Genomic DNA, 20952 nt, shown 5'->3' on the forward strand with positions numbered 1-20952 from the left:
GGTCATAGGTTTCAGTTTCAGGAACTGCACTTTCCGCTAACATGTCATTTGAATCATCTTACAGCACCTTACATCCCGAGTCATTGCACATTTTTAAAGCACATACGCACAGTAGTTTGGAATCCCACACGAAGACAAACACACACACACACACACACACACACACACACACACACACTCAAAACATGTTTGACGCAGAGGCTTAAAGCCAAGGGCCAGGCTGTTGTTGTAAAATTAGGAAGTATTTCTTAACCCGACTCAATTCCAGCTGCTTTATTTTGGGACATATTAAGCACTAAACAGTGTCATAACCAAACAATTTGTCGGCCTTATCCCCGGATGACTATTTACAACAATTACTGCTTTGACCATGCTGCTAGCTAGTCACAATTAGTCTATGCAATGAAAAGAATGTTTACAATACCTGTTTAGTGTGGGGATGTTCCCTCTGCAATCAAACAACATTGATTACTAAGTGGTTAGTGGCAGGCATCAGGAGAAGAAGACAGTCAAGGTGTAGCCGTGTGTGTGTGTGTGTGTGTGTGTGTGTGTGCCCCCTTTACCGTGAGGAATTTATATTTTGCCCCGATCGATATCTAAATGAATGCAATTATAAAGAATGGAGGATCAAGTAAATTGAAAATGGCTTTCTAGCTCGTAAACACACATTTCACTCCCGGACTGCTCCCCTTTTCACGACATGCATTATATATCCTGAACAGAGAAATCATTTTACACTCTCATGCCATCTTTAGGTCACAGTGATGAGCCAAAGATGAGAGTTAATTCACACACACACATACATTTGGATCGCATGCTTGTGATTGTATATGTCATGGTGTTAAAAAAGGATTTCAAGGTGCATAAACAAGCCAAACCCAACAAACAGGAAAAACAAATTGCAACTGCCAGAAAAACACAGCTGAACCCACACATACGTTCAAACACAAGGACACAGGTGGGATGCAGAAAATGCTGCAGTATTTGGTCTGAACCTATTTTAAATGTACAAGGCAAGTCCAGAGTTCCTCTCAAATTCTCTGGGGTTTTTTCAGAGTTTTTTTTCCCCAAGACTTACAAGGAAAAGCAACTGACATGGTTTGACGAACTAAAAGGAAGTACATTCTGTCTTGCATAATACCCTCTTTTGCACACAAGGAACATTTACATGAAGAACAACGATGAACACAAAGCTGGGAAAAAAGTGAAAGAGGACATATGGCACCATGGACTCTTTTTAGAGATTAATTGTATATTTATACTCAAGTGTTTTTGTGTAAGTACAGCACACTTCCACCTATGCTAAAAAAAAATCTAGATGGATTTGAATAACACAGTGGGTTATGACCGGAAAAGGATTACGGTACATACTGTATGTGGAAGGGTGGAACTAAGTGATACTGAAGAATGCAAGGAGTAAGAACCAACAGGTGCTGCCGCTAGGGTCTATACTTAATAAGCATAAAGCAATGACACATTTTAACAAGGGTTCCTACAGCTTAAGGGAGGTAAGACATTTTATGGGCTTAGAATGAAATCCAAGACCAACTTATGTGCAACGTTTCTGCCATCCGGATGAGGACGCTGTGATAATAAGAGAGATGTTAAAAAAAATTGGGAGATTTTTTAATGCATCCAATAAAAAAAAAATGAAATACTAGTGTCTTACATTTTATAGATTTATGACGTTTTTATATTATTTATTTTAATACCTTTTAAATATACGTTTAGGGACATGTAGGAAACCTGTTTATTGAATGTCTTTATTATAATGTTATTAATCCTCTAAAGATTATTAGTAATTAATATTTGGGAATGCACCGTCATCATTTTTAACGTGTTCATTTATAATATATTTTTGTTCCTTTTTATTACTATGACTATTATGCACCATCATTACACTACTCATTGTTTTATAATATAGATTCTTTTATTTATCATTTTAACTGTTTCATTACGTTACTCTTTTTTCTTTTTTAAATAAGCATTTTTATTCCTCTCATCATCAGTACCGATAAATACGCGTGAATACCCGGCAACACAGCTTTTTGATTCTGAAACGCTTTTCTTTTTAAATGATCATAAAGAAATGTTATTCTACATGTTTGGGCTGCCAAATTGCCAGCATCACTGCCACCGATATAACATTCAAAATCTATTCCTGTTGTTAATTTTGATTCCTGTCCATAGTGCCGTTTGATAGGAGAGCAAAGGGGGAAAGGTGATGCCCTACACTTTGGGGATGCAGGCAGTTTGTGAGCGTGGTACCTGTTGGGGTGCGATGTGGGGAGCATGAACTGGAACTCCACTATGCATGTGTTGTCCCTCAGCTGTCGATGCTGAACGCTGTTGAGCTCATAGGCGATGTATGCCCGGCGAACGTACACCTGTAATTAAAGATAAAAACACAGGAAATATCAGGTTGACGATTTTTATTGTCAATAAAATAAAGTAAAAGGTGAATTCAGACCCCCTTACCTCCAGCGCAGCCATCCTGACTACCTGATTACTGTGGTAGAAGAAGTTGGGCAGAACATCAAAGATGGATGTCTCTGAAAGGATCAGTTTCTAGAAGAAAAAAAAAAACAACTTAATTAGAAACACTTTAAATATTCAAAGCCTTACGCGTAGAAACTCATTAATTACCCACCTGGAGGTTCTCGATGCAGAACTGGTGTCCATACATATCGATGGCAGAGAGGAAGATGGACTCCACCTGGTTGTGACGTAGCTCATAAGATGGGAGGTGGGAAGCTATCAACACCTGGGCAAAAGAGATAATTAATGTAACTAAATGTTTAATATAAACTTTTCTCTTTTGCTTAACTTCGATCGAGCTTTAAAGTGGTTATTACCATTTTTTAGTTCATATTTTTCCATTGTTTTGTAATAAAAACAAAGAGAGTAGATAGTGACATCTTGTGGCAGGCCGTCGTTCTTTAGTACTTGTCATTTGTATTTTCCACAACATATTCCTGGCTGAATGTAACAATTCCCACGAGTTGATAGCAGGTTATTCAGATCACCTGTTGACTCTTAATTGGGAGCATCTTGGGGCAATTCCCCTCTCAGCCAATCAGAGTGTGGGACCATCTTTCTTTAAGGTTTAAGAGAGGTTAAGGACTACACCCCCAGGCATTACAATCATTCCTTTACTTAACATACAGCTAATAGTCAGCATTCAGCAATATTGAAAAACCTGCAGCTTTTTGTTTGCTTATTGGTTTAATTTTAATAGACACCCCATTTCCTTACTATCGTTTTACATTACATCACACAAATTGGCATAAAACGCACACAAAGGTCCTAGACATATTATTGGAGAGGTGTCAGGGCAAGGAGTTAGATGCCCTCAGCATTAAGGGGGGTTTTGTTGTCTTACTCAAGAACTGGTTCGACCTGGCACCTCCCGAGCTAACAGTCCGAACTCTCTACTTGTTCTAATTGGGAACCGAAGACCCTGCAGTTTTGAAGCCAAGAACCCACAGACTGAGCTACTGATGTCCCAGAAAATGAGGAGACCATTTTTTGTTGTGATGTCACTTTCCAGGTAAATTAAAAAAAATGTTTCATGTGGTTGGGAGCTGGTTCTACCGAAACTGGCACTGACAAAAATCTGGTAAAAATCTCACTGGAGATCAGAGTAAACAGGGAAAAATGTGATTAGTTACTTTTATGGAGCTCTACTTTGAAATGACAACCCACATAAGTAAAATCCTTAATTATCAAAGGTGAAGCTAAAACAACTCCTGCTAGAATTCACATCTAACCTGCCGAGCCCGCAGCGCCACCTTGGCGTTGGTCGTCTTGCTGAGCTGGGTGAGTTCCGTCAAGATTGCCATCAGCTCGTCTGTCAGAGTGGGATCACGGCCACACAGCTGATCCTAAACACAAGAGCGGACAACATCACATGAAATTACAAGCTGGAGTTTTTAACGCTCTTTCTTCTGACTCAGCGAGGAAGGACACTTACGATGAGCATAGTAACCAGCAGGTTCTTCTTGGTGACCTGAGCGTGGGAGAAGATGTAGTTGAGCACGTTGATCATGTCGCCTTTGTTTTCCTCGCGCAGTGCAAACACACATTTGTCATAGTGTCCTGTTAAGAAGCAGACAGAGAAGAGCTTTGGTTAATGCTGCATGGGGAAATCAAAGAATGACATATGCTGAGTTCCTTTATTTGTTAAAGAGCTCCACCAAGTGGAAGAATGTGGAAGTGCAATATTTCTGACAAGCGTGTTCTGTGTTTGTTCTGTAGCTATTTCTTTTTATTTTAAATGTTTGAAAGGTGATCTGCACAGTGGTAGATTTGTAGGCCTAACAACTTGAAGTAAAGTATCCTAGGCTATCTTATCCTAGAAGCAACCTTGTAACTGCGTATGAAAAGTATCAAACAAGACCTTATGTTTTACAGTAAATACTATGAGATAAGATAAAACTACACTTCTGATAGAATATGTGCTGTAATGTTTATGTACATGAATTGGTCAAGTAATATGTGTACGGAGATTGTATTAGTTTGGATGCATGTTAAATGTGTTGCTGCTGTTGTCCCTCACCATTCTGAAACTGGATCTCCACTTTCAGGTACTGTCGGAGCAGGTCCATCACCACCGCCTTCATGTGACCTCTGATGCCACTGCGATACCTGTTGGAGACAAACACAGTCCGGTATGACAAATAGAAGAATGCAGCATTGTACTTAATGGGACAATGAGAATTAAAACAAAGAAAATAAAACACATGTGTGGTACGCACTTCTGCACCAGCTGGACGATGCTCTGTGTGTTCATAAAGAAGACTTCTCTCTCTGACTTCTTGTTAAGTGTAGCAGCGTGGCTGTCCAGGATGTTTGCAATCTGGAAAGATAAACAACATCATAATGGAATAACAGCAGTGTCAACTCATATATTTTTGTTCCATTGGCACTGATGAAGCAGAGGGATCCTAGAGGGATCCTAACTGGCTGTGAAATATTGGATGGAAATGTAGAGATTCATCTATTTAGAGGTGTGTGGTTTAATTATTCAGCAAATTATTGGAAGAAACAAAAAAAAAATCCCAGAGAATCTAGATGCTTCTGTATGTGAAATAATAATTCCTTTTGCACAGACACAGAGTACTTCCATCCTGCTAAGTATTTTACTTACACAGATGTCTAATCATTTAGGTATGTGTATCTTAAAGTTGGTTAGAACAAGAAAATGTAGGAAAAATCAAGTGGAGGTGAAGAAAGTATGTTTACAGCCGACTGGAAAATTAGACGACGAAATCCCATAAATGAACATAAAAAACGTTTAGAAGCCATAAATCCCTACAATTCAAGTCCATCCATTTAAAGTAAATGCGTTGACCGCGGTTTTCTCTTTGAAGGTTATCATGGTAATCAAACACAGAGCAGTATGCCCAAACCACTCAGGATTTCCCGCCGGATACACTGGCACGGCATTCAGTTCACAATCATTACAAGAACACGCATATAACAATTCTCTGATTCAAGAACATGTCAGAAATGTGACGTGGACTCTTCTAAGGAAATCAAAAAAACACATTTAGAAAGAATTAAGTGAATGAGTCCCATTATTTTTAATGGCACTGAAACAAGACAGTGAGAAGCTAATGGGGGCTTTTACAGTTATAAACAAGAAGAGTTAGCGTGCGTGTGTGTGTGTGTGTGTGTGTGTGTGTGTGTGTGTGTGTGTGTGTGTGTGTCTGTGTCTGTGTCTGTGCACGCGTGTGTGTGTGTGTGTGTGTGTACCTGCTGGCTGGGAAACTGGCAGAGCACGGAGGTGATGTTGCTAGCATACTGAGCCATCTCCTTCTTGATGGACTTCTCCACAGCGGGAGGGATGCGCCCTGACACACTGGTCATGATATCCTGGAGCTCCAACAGCGGCAGAGAAGGATCGCGCATCGTTTTCATCAACCTTTCCACCCACTCTTTCAACTAGGACACACACAAGAGGCACAGATTAAAAAAACCTCCTAACAGGGAGAAGAGCTGATGTTGGTGTGTGTGTGTGTGTGTGTGTGTGTGTGTGTGTGTGTGTGTGTGTGTGTGTGTGTGTGTGTGTGTGTGTGTGTGTGTGTGTGATTTCTCACCTTAGCACTAAAGAAAGGTTCAGGGAGACAGTAGCCGTTCATTATGTGAACGAGATGATCCAGTGTAGTGTGGAACACTCTGTGGAGTTTCTCTCCTCTCAGAGCCACTGCCTGGATAGCGGGCAGCGGCCCCGTGTTAAGCTCGGCCTACAACACAAATACTTATTTTTACAACCCTGTTATGCATATAAAGTACTGATGTTTTATATTAAAGCAGTTTCAAGGTATGATCAAGCACAAAAGAAGTGGGGATACGCTATAATAAACAATGTACTCTTTCTACGAAAAACAATATCCTGAATAATGTTTGCCTTAAGAAAGTAGTTCAAAACATGTAGGCATTGTTACCTAACCAGTAGTGGTATATTTCCCAGAAGTGGGTTCCTATTCTATTCATTACATACATTTTGACATTACTTTGTCTTAGATGTTTTGTTACTTTCAGATATTAAAGTCTTCGTATTTGATGGCAGTCTCAACTTCCTGCTGCACTGAAACTTCAGATTTTTTAAAGTTACTGCTACACAAAGACGCACACACAAATAACTCATGCTAAGGCTAAGAGTAAGTAGAGAGCATGGCTTGTGTATGATAATACACACTTCCCTCATTCTGAAACTTGTTGTAACACATGAAGCTGAAACTCGCATGTAAAGCCCAACTCGAAATGAACAAAACAAAGAGGCATACTACATGTCCCTTTTCAGCAGACGAAGGAATATATCTTTTCTTAGTCAATTTATTGAACATGAAGTGTTTTCTTTTTTCTTTATAAAGTATAAATAATAAAGTTCATGTTCAAAAGGGGCAAGAAGATGCATAACAACTTTTCTAGTCCTACCCCCTCTAGCAAACATTGGTAGTCGAAAGTCATACAGAGTTCAGTTCATGGTCGTCAGCGGTCGTGATATTTGTCTCGTAAAAAAAAAAAAAGAAGTGTCACAGTATTTCAGCTCATCATTACAGTTGTAACACCTTTTGTAGTTATGCAGTGAGCATATATCATATATGCATGTATCTGTGTAGATTGCAAGTCAGACAGTCAGTACCTGTTGCACTCTGCTCGGGTCATCCAGCTGCAGCTTGGCAATGACACAGCCTGGATCCAGTGCTGCTCCAGCCCTCTTCACATAGTGAATACAGCCAGACTCGGCAGCTGTCAGCGTCATCACCATCTTCATCACCTGGAATTCAGTACAAAGTTGTGTGAATTTAATTCAATTCTATTTTTTGTGTGGCGAACATGCACATAAGTACGGAAGCCCTGAGCCCTGACCTCAAAAACAGGTGGAGAAAAAAATGTTACCTAAAATCACTTCTATAAATGTTTTTACAAATCTCAAAACAAACGGTAATAAAAAAAGTTAGGGCAGGATTTGTATCGTTGTAATACTAATTTCAGCACTAGAGCCTGATCAATCCCCCATGTTCTAAATAGGACTAAAAGCATCCATGTTTTCTTTGAGGGTGAGACTTGTTTTTCCAACATTAATTTAGGAGAGAAAACAGTTTGATTCAGAAGTAGAAAATGGATCCACCTTTCTTTCTCAGCTGCATTGTTTGGGATTCCGTACATAATCCTTAACATACTGTACCTCTATTTCAGCGTAGCACTGTCCAGAAAACACGTGCCCGCCGTCTTCGACTGTGTACTGGATGAGTTTCCCTGCCGAAGGAGATCGCAGCAGGGAAGGATCATTCTCCCTCTCGAAAACACAAGTCTTGTTCCCGATTGTGATGCGATACCTGTCAAGGGGGAAAAGACATTTTATTAAAAGTAGATAGACAGGTGTCATTTTATCATACTCTCATTGAAAGGCTTTGTGTCCTCTTACCTGTCCACCTCTTCCTTCATGTAGGTGGTGTAGCTGCTCCCATCATAAGACAGCAAAAGGCCTCCGTCACTGAGCCGATGGACGTCCATCTCCGCAGAGGAGTGGTTCATGATGACCACATAGGAGTTGGGGGACTGCCGTGTCACTGTTAGAGTGTATTTAGTGCCTTCGTAGATCAGCTCCACGTCCACCGTGTTGAGCAGTGTGTGTGCTGGCAGCACTTGGCCCCTAGTCACAGAGTAGAAATCGTCTTAAGTTCTAAATATTCTTTTTAACTAGTGCTTGAAATGGATTCATTTGACATGCCGTGGGTTTTACCTTTCCAGAGAATGCAGAAAGTTGGACACACTGTTCCTTAGATTGACATCTGCCACGTGAAGAGCCCCGCTCACAATTCCCAGCATGGTATCTGGACGCTCCGCCTGCACGCATAACAATTTACTTCTTAACCAGACATTCAAACGGATCGTCAGGACGAAGCTAAAAAGTTTTCAACCCATTAAGATCACATCCAGAGACATATGTAGTGGTGTGGGAGTGACTACTAAATCCAAGAAATTAGTAATCATTTTAGCCCTTCCTGTTTGCTCATCTTGAAGTTAATGTTTGTATGTGCTTTTGGTTAGATGCCTGACAAAAGGTCTGTGCTTAACACAAGCTTACGAAATTGTCATGTTTTTTACTACAACATAAAACACTTCAGTAAATACCCCACTAGTAAACATCTGAAGCTTCTATATGTCAGTAAAACGTCAGTATCATAATCATGTCATATCATGCCACAAAGTTTAATAATTGCAATATTCCAATGCTAACTTCCAGCTTGCGGGGAATTGTGCATCAATATAAAACATTTAAAAAACAATAACAAATACAAATGTAATGTTGTATATTATTTGAAATCCAATCATTGTTTTCCCTGTAAAACTATATTTGAAGTTTGCTTACATTAACTACTCCCTAACAATTTTGACCAATAATTACATGACATAAGGGAGGTGAGGAGCAAGTCCTCTGTAGCTCCACATTGCAAGCCTCCTCATTTTTAAGCACTTCAATCCAAAGCAAAGGTTTGGATTCAAGTTGCTTCTGTACATGTACACAGATCTGATATGCAGTTTAAATGGGACATTAAGTCTAAACTGCATATGACTGACTATTACTCCAACTAAATGTATTGTGGTTTCTGCACTAAAATAATAATATGGGTCTGTGTGGCAAAAACCTTTCTTGTTACATTTTCAAATGAAGTTTAGTTTTCTTCTCATTATAGTTTTCTATTTAGCCACTGCTGCAACATGTCTGCATACCTGCATCTTCTCTGAGATGAGCCTGTCCAGCCAGCCTGTGTCGATGCTGTTGTGCTGAAAGCTTTCAGTCTCCAGCAGCTTAATGAGGTATTCCACTGTCGTCCTGAAGTCTCCTCTGATAGACAACTCCTTCAGAGCCACCACCATGTTGCTAGAGAGAAAAAAATAAGACACAGTTACATAAGTCAATGATAAAAGCCTCTGATGACACAATTTCAAAAGACATCTCACATTGTAAATATGTAATGATCTAATGATCCTGGGTGTACTCACGAGATGGCTTCTTCCCGATTCTCTCCCCACGAGAAACAGTGTCCAAACTGGGAGTCGGCAAACTCATGCAGCCCCCCGGCCGCTGCAACGCTGAAGTAGCCCCACACGTTCTTGTTGCTGCGGAAATTCAGCTCTTGTACTGTTCCGGAGCTCGGCTTGAAACCCTGCAAATGAGACAACATGTCATCTGATCATCCAGTTGCACAGTATCAGTAGCTTGGTATCCTCAGAAGCCTTTAAAAAGGACATTGTTTTCACATTTAAGGTCTAATTATTTCCTGACGTGTTTTTTCTGTTCTTTTTATCCCAGTATTTATTCTCATTCATTTCTCAATTTTTGTTGTTGACTACTGATTAGACAGCTTACTTTATGTGCTTCTTGTTGTGATTTGTTTTGGTGTAGCTATATTATGTTAGCTTAGTTTTTTCCCCTTTATTTATGAATTTCATTGTTTCTTTTCTCCCTAAGTTGTGAATGTATTGGCCTTCTTGACCTCTCCTGACACATTTCCTATGTGTTCACTCTGTGGACATTATGCAGCCTTATGTGTGTGCAAATAAAACATTAAAAAGACAGAAATTATCATAAACTGAAGGCGTAAACAGCACATTTGGCACTAAGAGAACCGTTGTGTTGGCTGCAATTGTGTTGTGTACTTGTAGAAAAGAGAGTCTTACCTCATCAGGGTTTTCACTGGTGATTCGTGCTGCAATGACATGGCCCCGTGGGGAGGGGGCAGTGGACAGGCCCTCAAAGTCAATGGGAGAGTCTCCCCAGGGCTGCACCCCATAGAGCATCCTGATGTCTTTAATCCTTTGCAGAGGAATACCCATAGCAATCTGACAGGAAATAGTGGTGAATTAGTACAACAAAAGAATATGCAGTGGAACAGGCACAAACTTAATTACAATGACAAAAAATCTTAATTGTTTTCGCCCTCTTCTCCTCTATAAAAAAAACTTAATTTGATTAATATTTGACCCTCAAACTAATTTGAATCAACATTTCAAAACACATGGTTCAATCCTTTTCACTGAGAAACCTAGCAAAAACCAGACTGTTATTATGGAGTTATGATTAGGACTGTATCCTGCATGCCTTTATTATTTCCACATTTGCAATACCCTTGTCACTTGCATTAGTCTGCACGTTCTCATCGTACAAAACAAGTGACAGCTAGTATCTTAACTAGAACGGGTGTAGATCTCACATTACTCCTACTACCTGCCCCGCTTCATTGGCTATCAGTTAAACTCAGGATTGATTTTTAAGATTGTTTTTTCAACCACTTACAAAAACGCACTGCATGGCCTTACTTTTCACAGTTAGAAAAACCCTTACACTGCTTTGCATCCACTTAGGTCATCTAACTTAAACCGGTTGGCTTAACTGCGCTTCAAATTTCAAAAACCCTTGTTTAAGTTCCATCTGAATAGAGTGTTAAAGGTTTACTTTCTACCTATCATTAAGGAAAAAGTAGAACCCCCTGTTACCCTGAACCGAACAGGTAAGGTAGCTTTGCTTTTGCAAGCTTTCTGATATTTGTCAACAACAAGTTTTAAGTTTGTCTAGACAATTGAAAGTGTTGTCTAGAAAAAAACACCATCATCCTTTGTGCCAGGGATTGTTTGAGCTACTAAACGTTTACACCACTGATTGCACACTTGCGTCATCAAACGAAAATCTGTTTGCCAAACGTCTTACAAAGGAGACTGCTCTTTGGCTGCCAAAAACTGTGGGACAATCTCCCCACTCTCAATTAATCAAATTTTGATTGTTGAAAAAAACATCTAACAAGGTATTTTAGTCAGCTTTTCCATCTGACAAGGGTGTTGATGTAACCCACTGTGTAAGTTTTACTAAGTAATATTAAAGAAAAGGCTCACATGCACTAAAGAAATGGTACACAATGCATTAGAACACAATTACGATTGAATTGTCTTTCAAAGAACCAGATTATCGTTCCCCTGCATGCTTTCTGACAATCAACAAATACCATCTCCCTGACAGATAGGGAGTCCTGTAATTGCCTTGATAAAAAGACCTTCATCCTTTGTGCCAGAGAGAGCGGGTCACTCCCACAGTAACATCCAATCAGCTTTCTCATCAACACTGCCCTTCAGCCTGGCTGCCAACTGACCTATTTACACACAATCCCGAACACTGCATGGCAGACCACGTGACCGAGTGCCTGTACAACCACGGGGTATACGGTGCTGCTTTTGTGTATAACCGTCTTCATTTGCGTTCTGTCGCCATAGAGATAGGGGGCCCCGTGTAGTGCAAAGCGGTGAAGCGTGCTAACTTTGTCTGTTACAGGACTGACTGTAAGTGTGTGCACTGCAAAATCACCCCTACAAGAAAGAAGCTCAATACTCTCTATTCAAATCAAAAATCTTGAATGAAGCAAATGTGTTAGGCATTAATGCAAAACATTGTAGCTTGTTACAAGATTGCTTGCCTATTAGACCCAAAAAAAAGACTTTATTTCCTGGAAACAAGAGTTTGGTTTTTTTGCACTGTGACTCTGGCTGGGACTGACCTGCAGTTGGGCAGCTAGCAGGTTGACATCGGCCACCATCTCAGTACAGGGGTGTTCCACCTGCAGACGAGGGTTGAGTTCCAGGAAGTAGAAGCTGCCATCCTGGCTGTAGAGGTACTCCACTGTACCTGCACTGACGTAGCCCACCATCTTAGCCAGCTTCACCGCACACTGAGGAGAGAAAACAACTCAGTCATCAGTTCAAATGCTTTCAAATTATCTAGATATCTTTTTCAATCAAATAATATTCATATTTTTTTAATTGCTTTATATAAGAATGTATAAGAATTTGTATTATTCCCCGGGGGATACTGAGTTTTGTGACATGAAATAAAATAAAAGATAAATACAAATAATTGAAAAACAAACATTTATTTGAACATACAAAGTGACATAAAAATGTCCTATGAATAACACGATATGCAATAAAATGCAACACAAATATTATATAAACACAAAAAGTTCAATTGAAGAATGTGCAGTACAAAGATCAAATTAAATAAAAATATTTATTTAAAAACAACTAGGAAGTTAAAGTAAGAATACAAATATTAAATAAAATCGATATTTATCTAGTCATAAGAAATGAAAGTAGGAAGGTGCAAATGATGCTAGTTGTACCCTTTCCATATCCTCAAACACATCCGAAGGGGCGATGGTTGCTGGAGCCTCCTCTATAATCTTCTGGTGCCGTCGCTGCACGGAACAGTCCCTACCGAACAGGGAAATGGCGTTGCCGTATTGATCCGCCAAGATCTGGACCTCAAGGTGGCGGGCGTGCTTGGCGAGCTGCATGATGAAAATAGGAGATCCTGGAACTTCTGCCTGGACCTGGAAAACCCAAGATAAAATGACTCCTTGCATCCAACAACATCCTTAATCTGAATCTCTTTGTTCCCCAATTGAAATATCTTATAGTGAAACATTCAAACTCTGTTTAAAGTGTCTTATATCTGAAATGTGTTTCAAACTAAATGCTTTTAGTCTCAGTTTGTACGTACTTGTCGGAAGAGGTTAGGGAAATCATCAGCACAGTTGACTTTACGGATGCCTTTCCCTCCGCCTCCCTCTGAGGCCTTCACCATCACGGGGTAGCCAACCTTCTCTGATTCCTAGAAACAGAAACATAGATCTTTTCATAAATGCCGCTTTCATTGTTTACTTAAGCACATGCAACATTTATTTGGCAGTATGAAGGACACTATGTTGTCTTGTCATCAGGATGTCAAATTTGCATGAGAAATACATGTAGAATGATGCAAAATTGCAGGTGTTTTTTGCATTAGTTGAAAAGGAAAGAGAAAGCTGCACTTCAAAAAAGATTAAATTCAAATAATTAAATAAATCATTTCATTGTATTTTAGCAGCATTTTAAAAGACAGCAGACAAGTGGAAGGGAGTACACCTTAATATCTGTTTATTTATTGCAAGTAATATTGTTCATATACTTGTTTCGTGCAGCCCCACCGTCAGTTAAATAACACGCTTACCTTGAGGCCATCCTCCACATCCAGGATGCAGCCGAGCTCGTACACGTCGGTAGGAACGTTGATAATTTTCTTCTTTTGTTCGCTCTCTGTCCACTCTACTGTCAGGCCTGAGAAAGACAAGTGGATTATTCAGCGTCATTCAAGCAAACGAATATTAAATGAAGTTTAAATCTGGGGCAGTTGAAGAATCATGGATTGTTTTTGATACGTTTCTCAAAGCTGACATTATAGGCCTTCACAAAAGACAATTATTTGTCAACTCTAACTGTTGGATACCTGCGCCGCTCCAGGGCAGGGTGGGAATGCCAGCTGTCTGAGCCACGATGGACGAGGCGATCTTGTCTCCTAGCGCCCACATAGCCTGACTGGGAGGACCTGAGGAAGGAGTAAGCGATAAAAACAAAGGTATTTTCATTGTGTAAACTCATAATGTAAGTGTCATTTAAAAAAAGTAAAAGGGAAAGCTTCCCCTACCCATGAAAGCTATGCCATTCTTGTGAAGCAGCTCTGGCAGTTTGGGGTTCTCCGAGGCATGACCCCATCCAGCCCACACTGCCTGTAGGGACCAAATGAAAGATGTATATTAATCGATGAGGAAAATTGTAAAAACTGTGGGAAAACTACAGATTTATCGATTTTGTAATGGTACCTGAACGGGTATGCGTTTAGCTATGTCCAGAATGAGCTCCACATTGGCATAGTTGTTGTTATTAGTCCCTCCTGGCACAGGCACGTAATGATCGGCCATCTTGATGTACTCTGTGAAAGACAGAAAAACTCATTTTTCTCGTAATCATCTTGCAGCAGTCCCATTTACTGAGAATCTTTCCATATCACACGATTTGGACAAAAAAAGGGCCCTATGATGCTCATTTACAGGTCTATATTAGAATTATTTTCCTTTACTGAGACATGTCTCCATGCTTTAATGTTCAAAAAGCTCTTTATTTTTTCTCTTGCTGCCTGCAATGCAGTCTTTTCACCCTCTGTCTGAAACCAGAGCCCAGTCTGCTCTGATTGGTTAGCTGGCTGGCTCTGTTGTGATTGGTCAACTGCTTTAAGATGTCGAGCCCCTTAGCTTATCACATGTTGGAGTTCTAGCTTATAGAAGCGTGAGTGTTACATAGTGATGTCACTATGTTACAGAAGTTAACAAACCATTTACATGCAACAAAAATGTAGATTTCACAATACAGGAGGGGAAAACCACAAAAAGCAAAATAGGGCCCCTTTAATTCAGAATACAATTGGAATTTAGAGCTACACCAGCATTATTATATTACATATAAGAAAAAGTGTATTGCAATAATGTAAACACACAGACAAAAGGTTTTACTTATTTATGCAAAAAAAATCTAAAAACGTGTGTATTTTTATCACTTCCAAATGATCAGTGATAAAGAATAAAGTTCTACATGTTTTTTGTCAGAAACGTTTTAATTTTCAAAACAAATCGTACACAGTTGAACATGAATAGACTGGTTTTTAATGAAATATCTCGTTTTAAAAATATAAATATATTATGAAGTAGTTTTGAATACATTCATTATCTTAGAGTGAGAATCAAATTTGTTTCCCGATTCCCCCCCACCCCACCACCCCTGCTCTTCACTGTCTTCTTAATTAGCCTGTCTGGATGCACTGCCAAAGAGCTGCAAGGCAAAAACTGTCCAGTAATTCCACATATGGCATCTTGCCATGTCGCTGGCTGTGAGCGCTGGCACACTTCTTCAGATGTTTTAGAAAACTAAAATCTCACCTGCATTGGCCTTCAGGTCCTCTGGGGTCACCATAACCACAAAGCGGATCGCCCTTTCATTGCGAAACATCTCATAGGCCCAGCGGCGGATGGAGCGCATGCATTTCACCGCTGCAATGCCATTGTTAGCGATAAGCACCTGGAGGAGCAATGGGTCCCAAATGTTCATTTATTCACTTAAGTTCAAATGCTTCCAATTATAATGGCTGATCTGATCCTGAGACAGATATACATTACACAAAAACACACCATTTGTTTTTTTCTGTTTTATTTTCACCATCAAAGGAGTTGAAAACGTTGTGGGAGAAAACAAATCATTACCTTCTCGATAACCTTGTTGCCACCAAAGCGGGTAACAAATTCGGCAGGAGACGCCACTGTGAAGTCCCTCTGGAGATCAATGCGCCGGCGATCTCTGCCCTGCTTCACCAAGTGCAGCCCTGACATGCTTGGCCTGTAGGAAATACAAAGAATGCATGAAGGAAGGAGCAAAGGAGCAGGACAATAGATAGCTATGCAGATAACAAGCTTGTAAGCTCTCATTTTCACCATTGCAGGGTAGCCCACACTCTCTGACGCCTGGCAAAAGAAACAAACAGCTCTTCATACATGCACGTATGCACATAAAACTTGAGAATATGCAACAATTATTTGGCATTCTGAACTATTAGTTATGGCTGCACTGTATATCATTTTTTTAATTAATCATCAGGATGTCAACCTGCAAACAAAACAGCAAGACAGACAGCAATTTTCACAAGGAATTTCTTTCTATGGCCACAGCTCTGCCACTTTTAACTCTGATACACTGCACACATGTTTATTCTCATAGTAAATTATCATTTATCATCCCTCTTACCTTCTTGTATATTTATATTTCTTGTAAACATGTCTTTATATATACACAGTTTGAGACTATTAAACACCTGAGCTCTGTAGAGTGCCTCGCTGAAGCATTCATCTGTTTGCATCTTGAATGTAAACAGTATTTCATTTAATTTTACTCTACAATATTTTATTGTACATTCTATTCTTGTATCATATTCCATGCACATGTATATAGACTTGTTCTTGCAGTATTTTTATTTTATTTGTATTTACTTACACTATTTGATGTCTATTCTGTTATTTCATTCACAATTTTTATTGGTTTTATTTGTTTTTTGTTCTACGTATATTCATGTTGCATTTTTGGTGGAGCCTGGGACTTAAGTTTGTCATTGCCATGTCTACACTGTAGCTACTGTGCACATGACAATAAAGCTTTTGAATCTTTGAATGTTTATATTAAACATGCCTTTCACATTTTCTTTCAGAACTCAATTCCTTTATTTATGTTTTAAGTATGCACAATATACTCCAAGGCAAATGTAGTTTATGTGTAAAACTACTTGAGAATAAATCAAATGATTTTCATTCGGATTTGAGTTGGTAGTAGCAGTAGTAGTAGTAGCAGTAGTATTAGTAGTAGCAGTAGTGAGTTATGTATTGGTGCCTTGTATTGCTGTTGGAAAAAAATGTACAACAAGCAAATATGTTAATCTTGTCATTTTAGAAGTGTACCGATGCAGCAGAGGCACCAATACCCTAATTTTGCTAATAATAAAAAGATAACTTGTAAGCTCTCATTTCAAGAGCGCAAAAATGTTTAATGTTTAAATGTTGAAATTAAACTGCCAGTAACAAACTATGAGACGAGTTTCACAAGAGATGTGCTTTAAAACCGCTTTATGTTTATAGCCCAGAAGATAAAGAGACACTGATATCACGTCGTGTTGATAAGAGACAGACTGGGCTAAGGAAAGAGCAGAGGATGTGACTACTGTTTCTTAACTTTATATCTCAGGGTGAGATACAGTTAATCAGTAAAAGTGATTTAGGAAAGTGTTAGAAAGACCGTACGTCTTTCCCCTCATACAGTTCCTTTTGGGAAGATACATGTTCTAATGTAAAACCTTGAAAACCATTTCTCAGAAACACTTACAAAACAATGACTGATTCAAATGAAATTATTCTAAAATATTATGGCTAAAAACCCTTCACATATGTACATAATGATAGTGTGATGTGTAGGTAATGTCCTATTTATCTTTTTTTGTGTTCATATGTGGTGGACCAACATTTAAAGTTTAATAAGAACGCATTTAATGTTCTGACATTATGTTGGTGGTTATGGATAAAAAGTGTTCACATATTAAAAGTACAATTATTCTGTTTGGTAAAATACTTAACATATATACTTAAAGCATAATCATAAAGTTATCTGAATTAACGTACCCTTAAATAATAAAACATATTTATTAAATCTACAAACCATTTCAAAATACACAAAGAACCCAACATAAAGTGGGAATGAATTGGCTTTAGTAGGACTATTTTACCAGAGCGGTCTGATTTATTAACTTGTGTTGTTATAGTTAGTATTTTATTCAAAGTTGTTTTTGTTTTGTTTTTCTGGATTTTTGTTCATGTTTTTGTGATTTTTAAGTATTGTCATCAATCTGTTGTCTGTTAAAAGTATGTTTGCCAGTTCTAACAAAAATAAAGCATGTATAAGGATAATAAAAGAGTGATTATACCTCCAAGAAGAAAACAATCTGCTTAAAGTATATCCACTGACCGAGCAGAGCAGGACCAGACACTTTACAGTCAAGTTGCCATGCGCTCAAATCTCTTTGAATGAAGCTCCACCCAAAAGGGGATCCATAGGGTGGAGCGGGTAGCCCAGAGGGAGGGATATAATAATCAGCAGGGAGGTGTGGCAGCACCTGGGACTCACTTGGATGGCTGCTTTTTGTGGTCTGATACTGCATTGTTGCATCACTATAGAAATTGCGCTCAAGAAGCAAATGAGAGTCCCTACTGACAGCAGCCCTGACATCCATGCAGCTGTTAGAGTTTCTGTCTTTTGTCAGATAGTCACCAGGCAAAAAAAAACACACTATTCCTATTACTGGCTGCATAATTTAACAGAATAAAGAAACCAAACTTGTGGAATATCATAGGAAAAAAGGTATGGAATCTCTTTATAACACACTGGAAAAGGAAAAGACGTGTTTGTGAGTGGAAATACTACGTACAGCATGTGTTTCTTATTTGAATCTCAATTCTGGGATGCTTTAGGGACATTTCAATTTACAAGCCTCCATCTGTGAGAGTGAAATGTGAAGTTTAGGCAGTGAAAGACCCGGGGCTGACAGAGATACTATAGCTTTGTACACAGTTCTCCATCAATACTGAAAAGCCCCTTTTGACCGTCATATTTGGATTTTCTGAGTGTGAACATTTTCCCAACTTTCCCAAACCAACATTATGAAGTCTATTCCAGGACTGTTACCAAACAGACTCATGTCACAAAGAAGCCGTTTAGCCACATGCAGCTAGAGAAACCACATTTTTCACATATGCTGTAAGAATGTTTACCCAGAGAGTGTGAACAGAGTGTCGTTTTGAACTTAGGGCCTGCTGAAAGAGGACTTTTTGAATTTGCCGTTTTGTTTTTTTCATAGCTAGATATAATGTCATTGAAAGCTGCAAAAGGAATGTCTTCATAATATGTACATTTAACTATGGCTACAATTTACAAATAATCCTAAAAGAAATGCCACCAAACTGCGTATCTTAAACCCTAAAGATACAGTTATTCACAAAACAGCCAAGAAAAACCTGAGTCTACACATTTAAAAAGCAGAAATATTGTAAATGGACACCAAGAGACTGGACGTTTTGTTCTAACCTGAGATTTTGATTGGGGCCTTCAATGTGGTCGAATCCCATTTCGAAGGTGCTGCTCGAGCTATCGGAGGACGGCGACAAGGAGCGAGTCTCTTTTTCCTCCAGCTGCAAGTCAGGCCTCCCTTGGATTTCATCCTCCGAGTTCTCCTCCGACACTGATCCCACGATGAAGTGAGAGTGCAGCGCTGCAACAGCAGGGTTCTTCTTGGCAGTACCGTCCTGCTGCGCCATGGCTGGGCCTCTCTGACAGGCTGCAAATACTGGTAAGAAACACAACAGTAGCAGCAACAGTTAAAAGGGAGATACAGAGTCCAAACGTCAGGGTATGGTGTGACACAATATTGCCTTGGCTGGCATGGGAATGCTGTTTATCATATTGCAAAAGTGGGTTATACAAAGTTAAGTATCTTGCAACTATGATTGCAACACTTGGACTTAAAATGGGTGCAGACTTTTTTTTAAAGTGCCTAAACAGAATGCAAGATTAATTCAAAAATGAAATGTGTCAGTTTTGATAGAACCAGAAAAGTCAGCATTGTTTCAGCCCTAAATAATTGAAACCCCAAAGAAAAAAATCAGCATGTGAAAAGCATGTGTTCATACTATCAAAAAACATGTATGAATCCTGTATGCAGACTTCATGTGAGTGCACATTGCAACTAACCAAGCAAATAAACACGTTTAGCCTTTGTAATTGTTGGAAAAATAGTATGACTCAAACTTTCTGTTTTATAATTTGGCATTTTACTGTAAAACAACAAATACTTTTTTTTTAGTTCTTTGCTTCCTTATTCAATAGTTAAATTACTACAAGTCAGAGGTAAATAGTGTACTTTTACTCCGCTACATTAATTTATTACATTTAGTTCATTTGCACATTTGTATTAGTGATGTAATATAATCAACAACTACATAAAACTTTAGTTACACCTTTAAAAACACTTTAATGCATCAATAACGATAATCAAAGCATATACTACACATTATTCTGAAATGGGCCAATCTGCATAATGAATACCTGAGGTACTTGTTTTTTTTGTTGTTGTTTTTTATGCGAATACTTTTCTACTTGAGTGTCATTTTGAATGCAGGACTTTTACTATTCCTGCTCTCTGATAGTACTACTTTTACTTAAGTTGAAGATCCGGGTACTTTTCCCACCTCTGCTACTTAGTTACATTACACCACACATGTTCATTTATGTCGGTCATCTGATACATTTACATGTCATTTAACAGTTTCTGTTCAACCTGCATCTTCTTTTACGTTTCTCAGGTGAGGCACGCCTTACCTATCGAAATGTGCTCGCAGGACCAGAAAAACAAGCCGAGCACTGCGGCCACACAGACCGCAACTGTGATCAAGGGGAACATGACAAAGGATACCAAGAACTGCATTTAAAAGACCGAAACTCCTTCCACTCAAACCATATTGTTTATTAGCACGACTGGCTAACTGTTTTCTAGCTAGCCAATGTTACCGTTTACAGACTGATACCTGTCAAAGCTTGCTTCCTACTCAGCAGCAGCTGCAGATAAACCCAGGCGCAGATGCTAATAACGTAGGTGTAAACTAGTTTACCGGTCGGCAGTAACGTTGGCTAATACAATTATATTGGCACTACAGTATTGCTGACTGTCTGCAGGTGTACTGTACTGCAGCGTGGTCGAAATCTTCCACACTCAGCGTTGAACGACAGATATACATACTGTTAGATAAACATATCGTCTGGCAACTCACCGGTGGAGATGCACCGAAACGTAATCCTGGAAAAGTTGAGTTCAACCGATCAATAAATTAGTTGTGTCTGCCAGACATCTCTGTCTCTAGTGATGATGAAAAAAAATCACATCATGGTGAGGCAACTAACAGACGATTTAACAGCAGAGAGTGGGGTGATGTGATG

The 20952-nt window shown here is 39.2% G+C and overlaps 1 protein-coding gene across 11 annotated transcripts in view; it reads right to left on the minus strand.

The window, feature by feature from the left end:
* Nucleotides 1-20952, minus strand: part of acaca (acetyl-CoA carboxylase alpha) — a 44059-nt gene extending 23107 nt beyond the window's left edge. For 8 of the 11 annotated variants that reach the window (XM_063894985.1, XM_063894981.1, XM_063894983.1 and 5 more), the window contains exons 1-28: nucleotides 20787-20952; nucleotides 19048-19306; nucleotides 15633-15765; nucleotides 15312-15450; nucleotides 14202-14311; nucleotides 14027-14108; nucleotides 13829-13927; nucleotides 13553-13659; nucleotides 13064-13174; nucleotides 12684-12893; nucleotides 12063-12233; nucleotides 10198-10359; nucleotides 9520-9683; nucleotides 9247-9397; nucleotides 8255-8358; nucleotides 7937-8164; nucleotides 7697-7847; nucleotides 7151-7285; nucleotides 6102-6248; nucleotides 5758-5946; nucleotides 4758-4858; nucleotides 4559-4647; nucleotides 3974-4098; nucleotides 3771-3884; nucleotides 2651-2764; nucleotides 2479-2568; nucleotides 2269-2387; nucleotides 425-448 (exon numbers count right to left, since the gene is read on the minus strand). In XM_063894985.1, the coding sequence (XP_063751055.1) occupies nucleotides 425-448; nucleotides 2269-2387; nucleotides 2479-2568; nucleotides 2651-2764; nucleotides 3771-3884; nucleotides 3974-4098; nucleotides 4559-4647; nucleotides 4758-4858; nucleotides 5758-5946; nucleotides 6102-6248; nucleotides 7151-7285; nucleotides 7697-7847; nucleotides 7937-8164; nucleotides 8255-8358; nucleotides 9247-9397; nucleotides 9520-9683; nucleotides 10198-10359; nucleotides 12063-12233; nucleotides 12684-12893; nucleotides 13064-13174; nucleotides 13553-13659; nucleotides 13829-13927; nucleotides 14027-14108; nucleotides 14202-14311; nucleotides 15312-15450; nucleotides 15633-15765; nucleotides 19048-19277 (3599 nt within the window). In that variant the 5' untranslated portion in view covers nucleotides 19278-19306; nucleotides 20787-20952. The remainder of the gene's footprint in view (nucleotides 1-424; nucleotides 449-2268; nucleotides 2388-2478; nucleotides 2569-2650; nucleotides 2765-3770; nucleotides 3885-3973; nucleotides 4099-4558; nucleotides 4648-4757; nucleotides 4859-5757; nucleotides 5947-6101; nucleotides 6249-7150; nucleotides 7286-7696; nucleotides 7848-7936; nucleotides 8165-8254; nucleotides 8359-9246; nucleotides 9398-9519; nucleotides 9684-10197; nucleotides 10360-12062; nucleotides 12234-12683; nucleotides 12894-13063; nucleotides 13175-13552; nucleotides 13660-13828; nucleotides 13928-14026; nucleotides 14109-14201; nucleotides 14312-15311; nucleotides 15451-15632; nucleotides 15766-19047; nucleotides 19307-20786) is intronic. The other 3 variants (XM_063894982.1, XM_063894984.1, XM_063894980.1) reach the window with 1 other exon arrangement.

Source organism: Eleginops maclovinus, chromosome 11 (assembly GCF_036324505.1).
Source record: "Eleginops maclovinus isolate JMC-PN-2008 ecotype Puerto Natales chromosome 11, JC_Emac_rtc_rv5, whole genome shotgun sequence".
Lineage (NCBI taxonomy): Eukaryota > Metazoa > Chordata > Actinopteri > Perciformes > Eleginopidae > Eleginops > Eleginops maclovinus.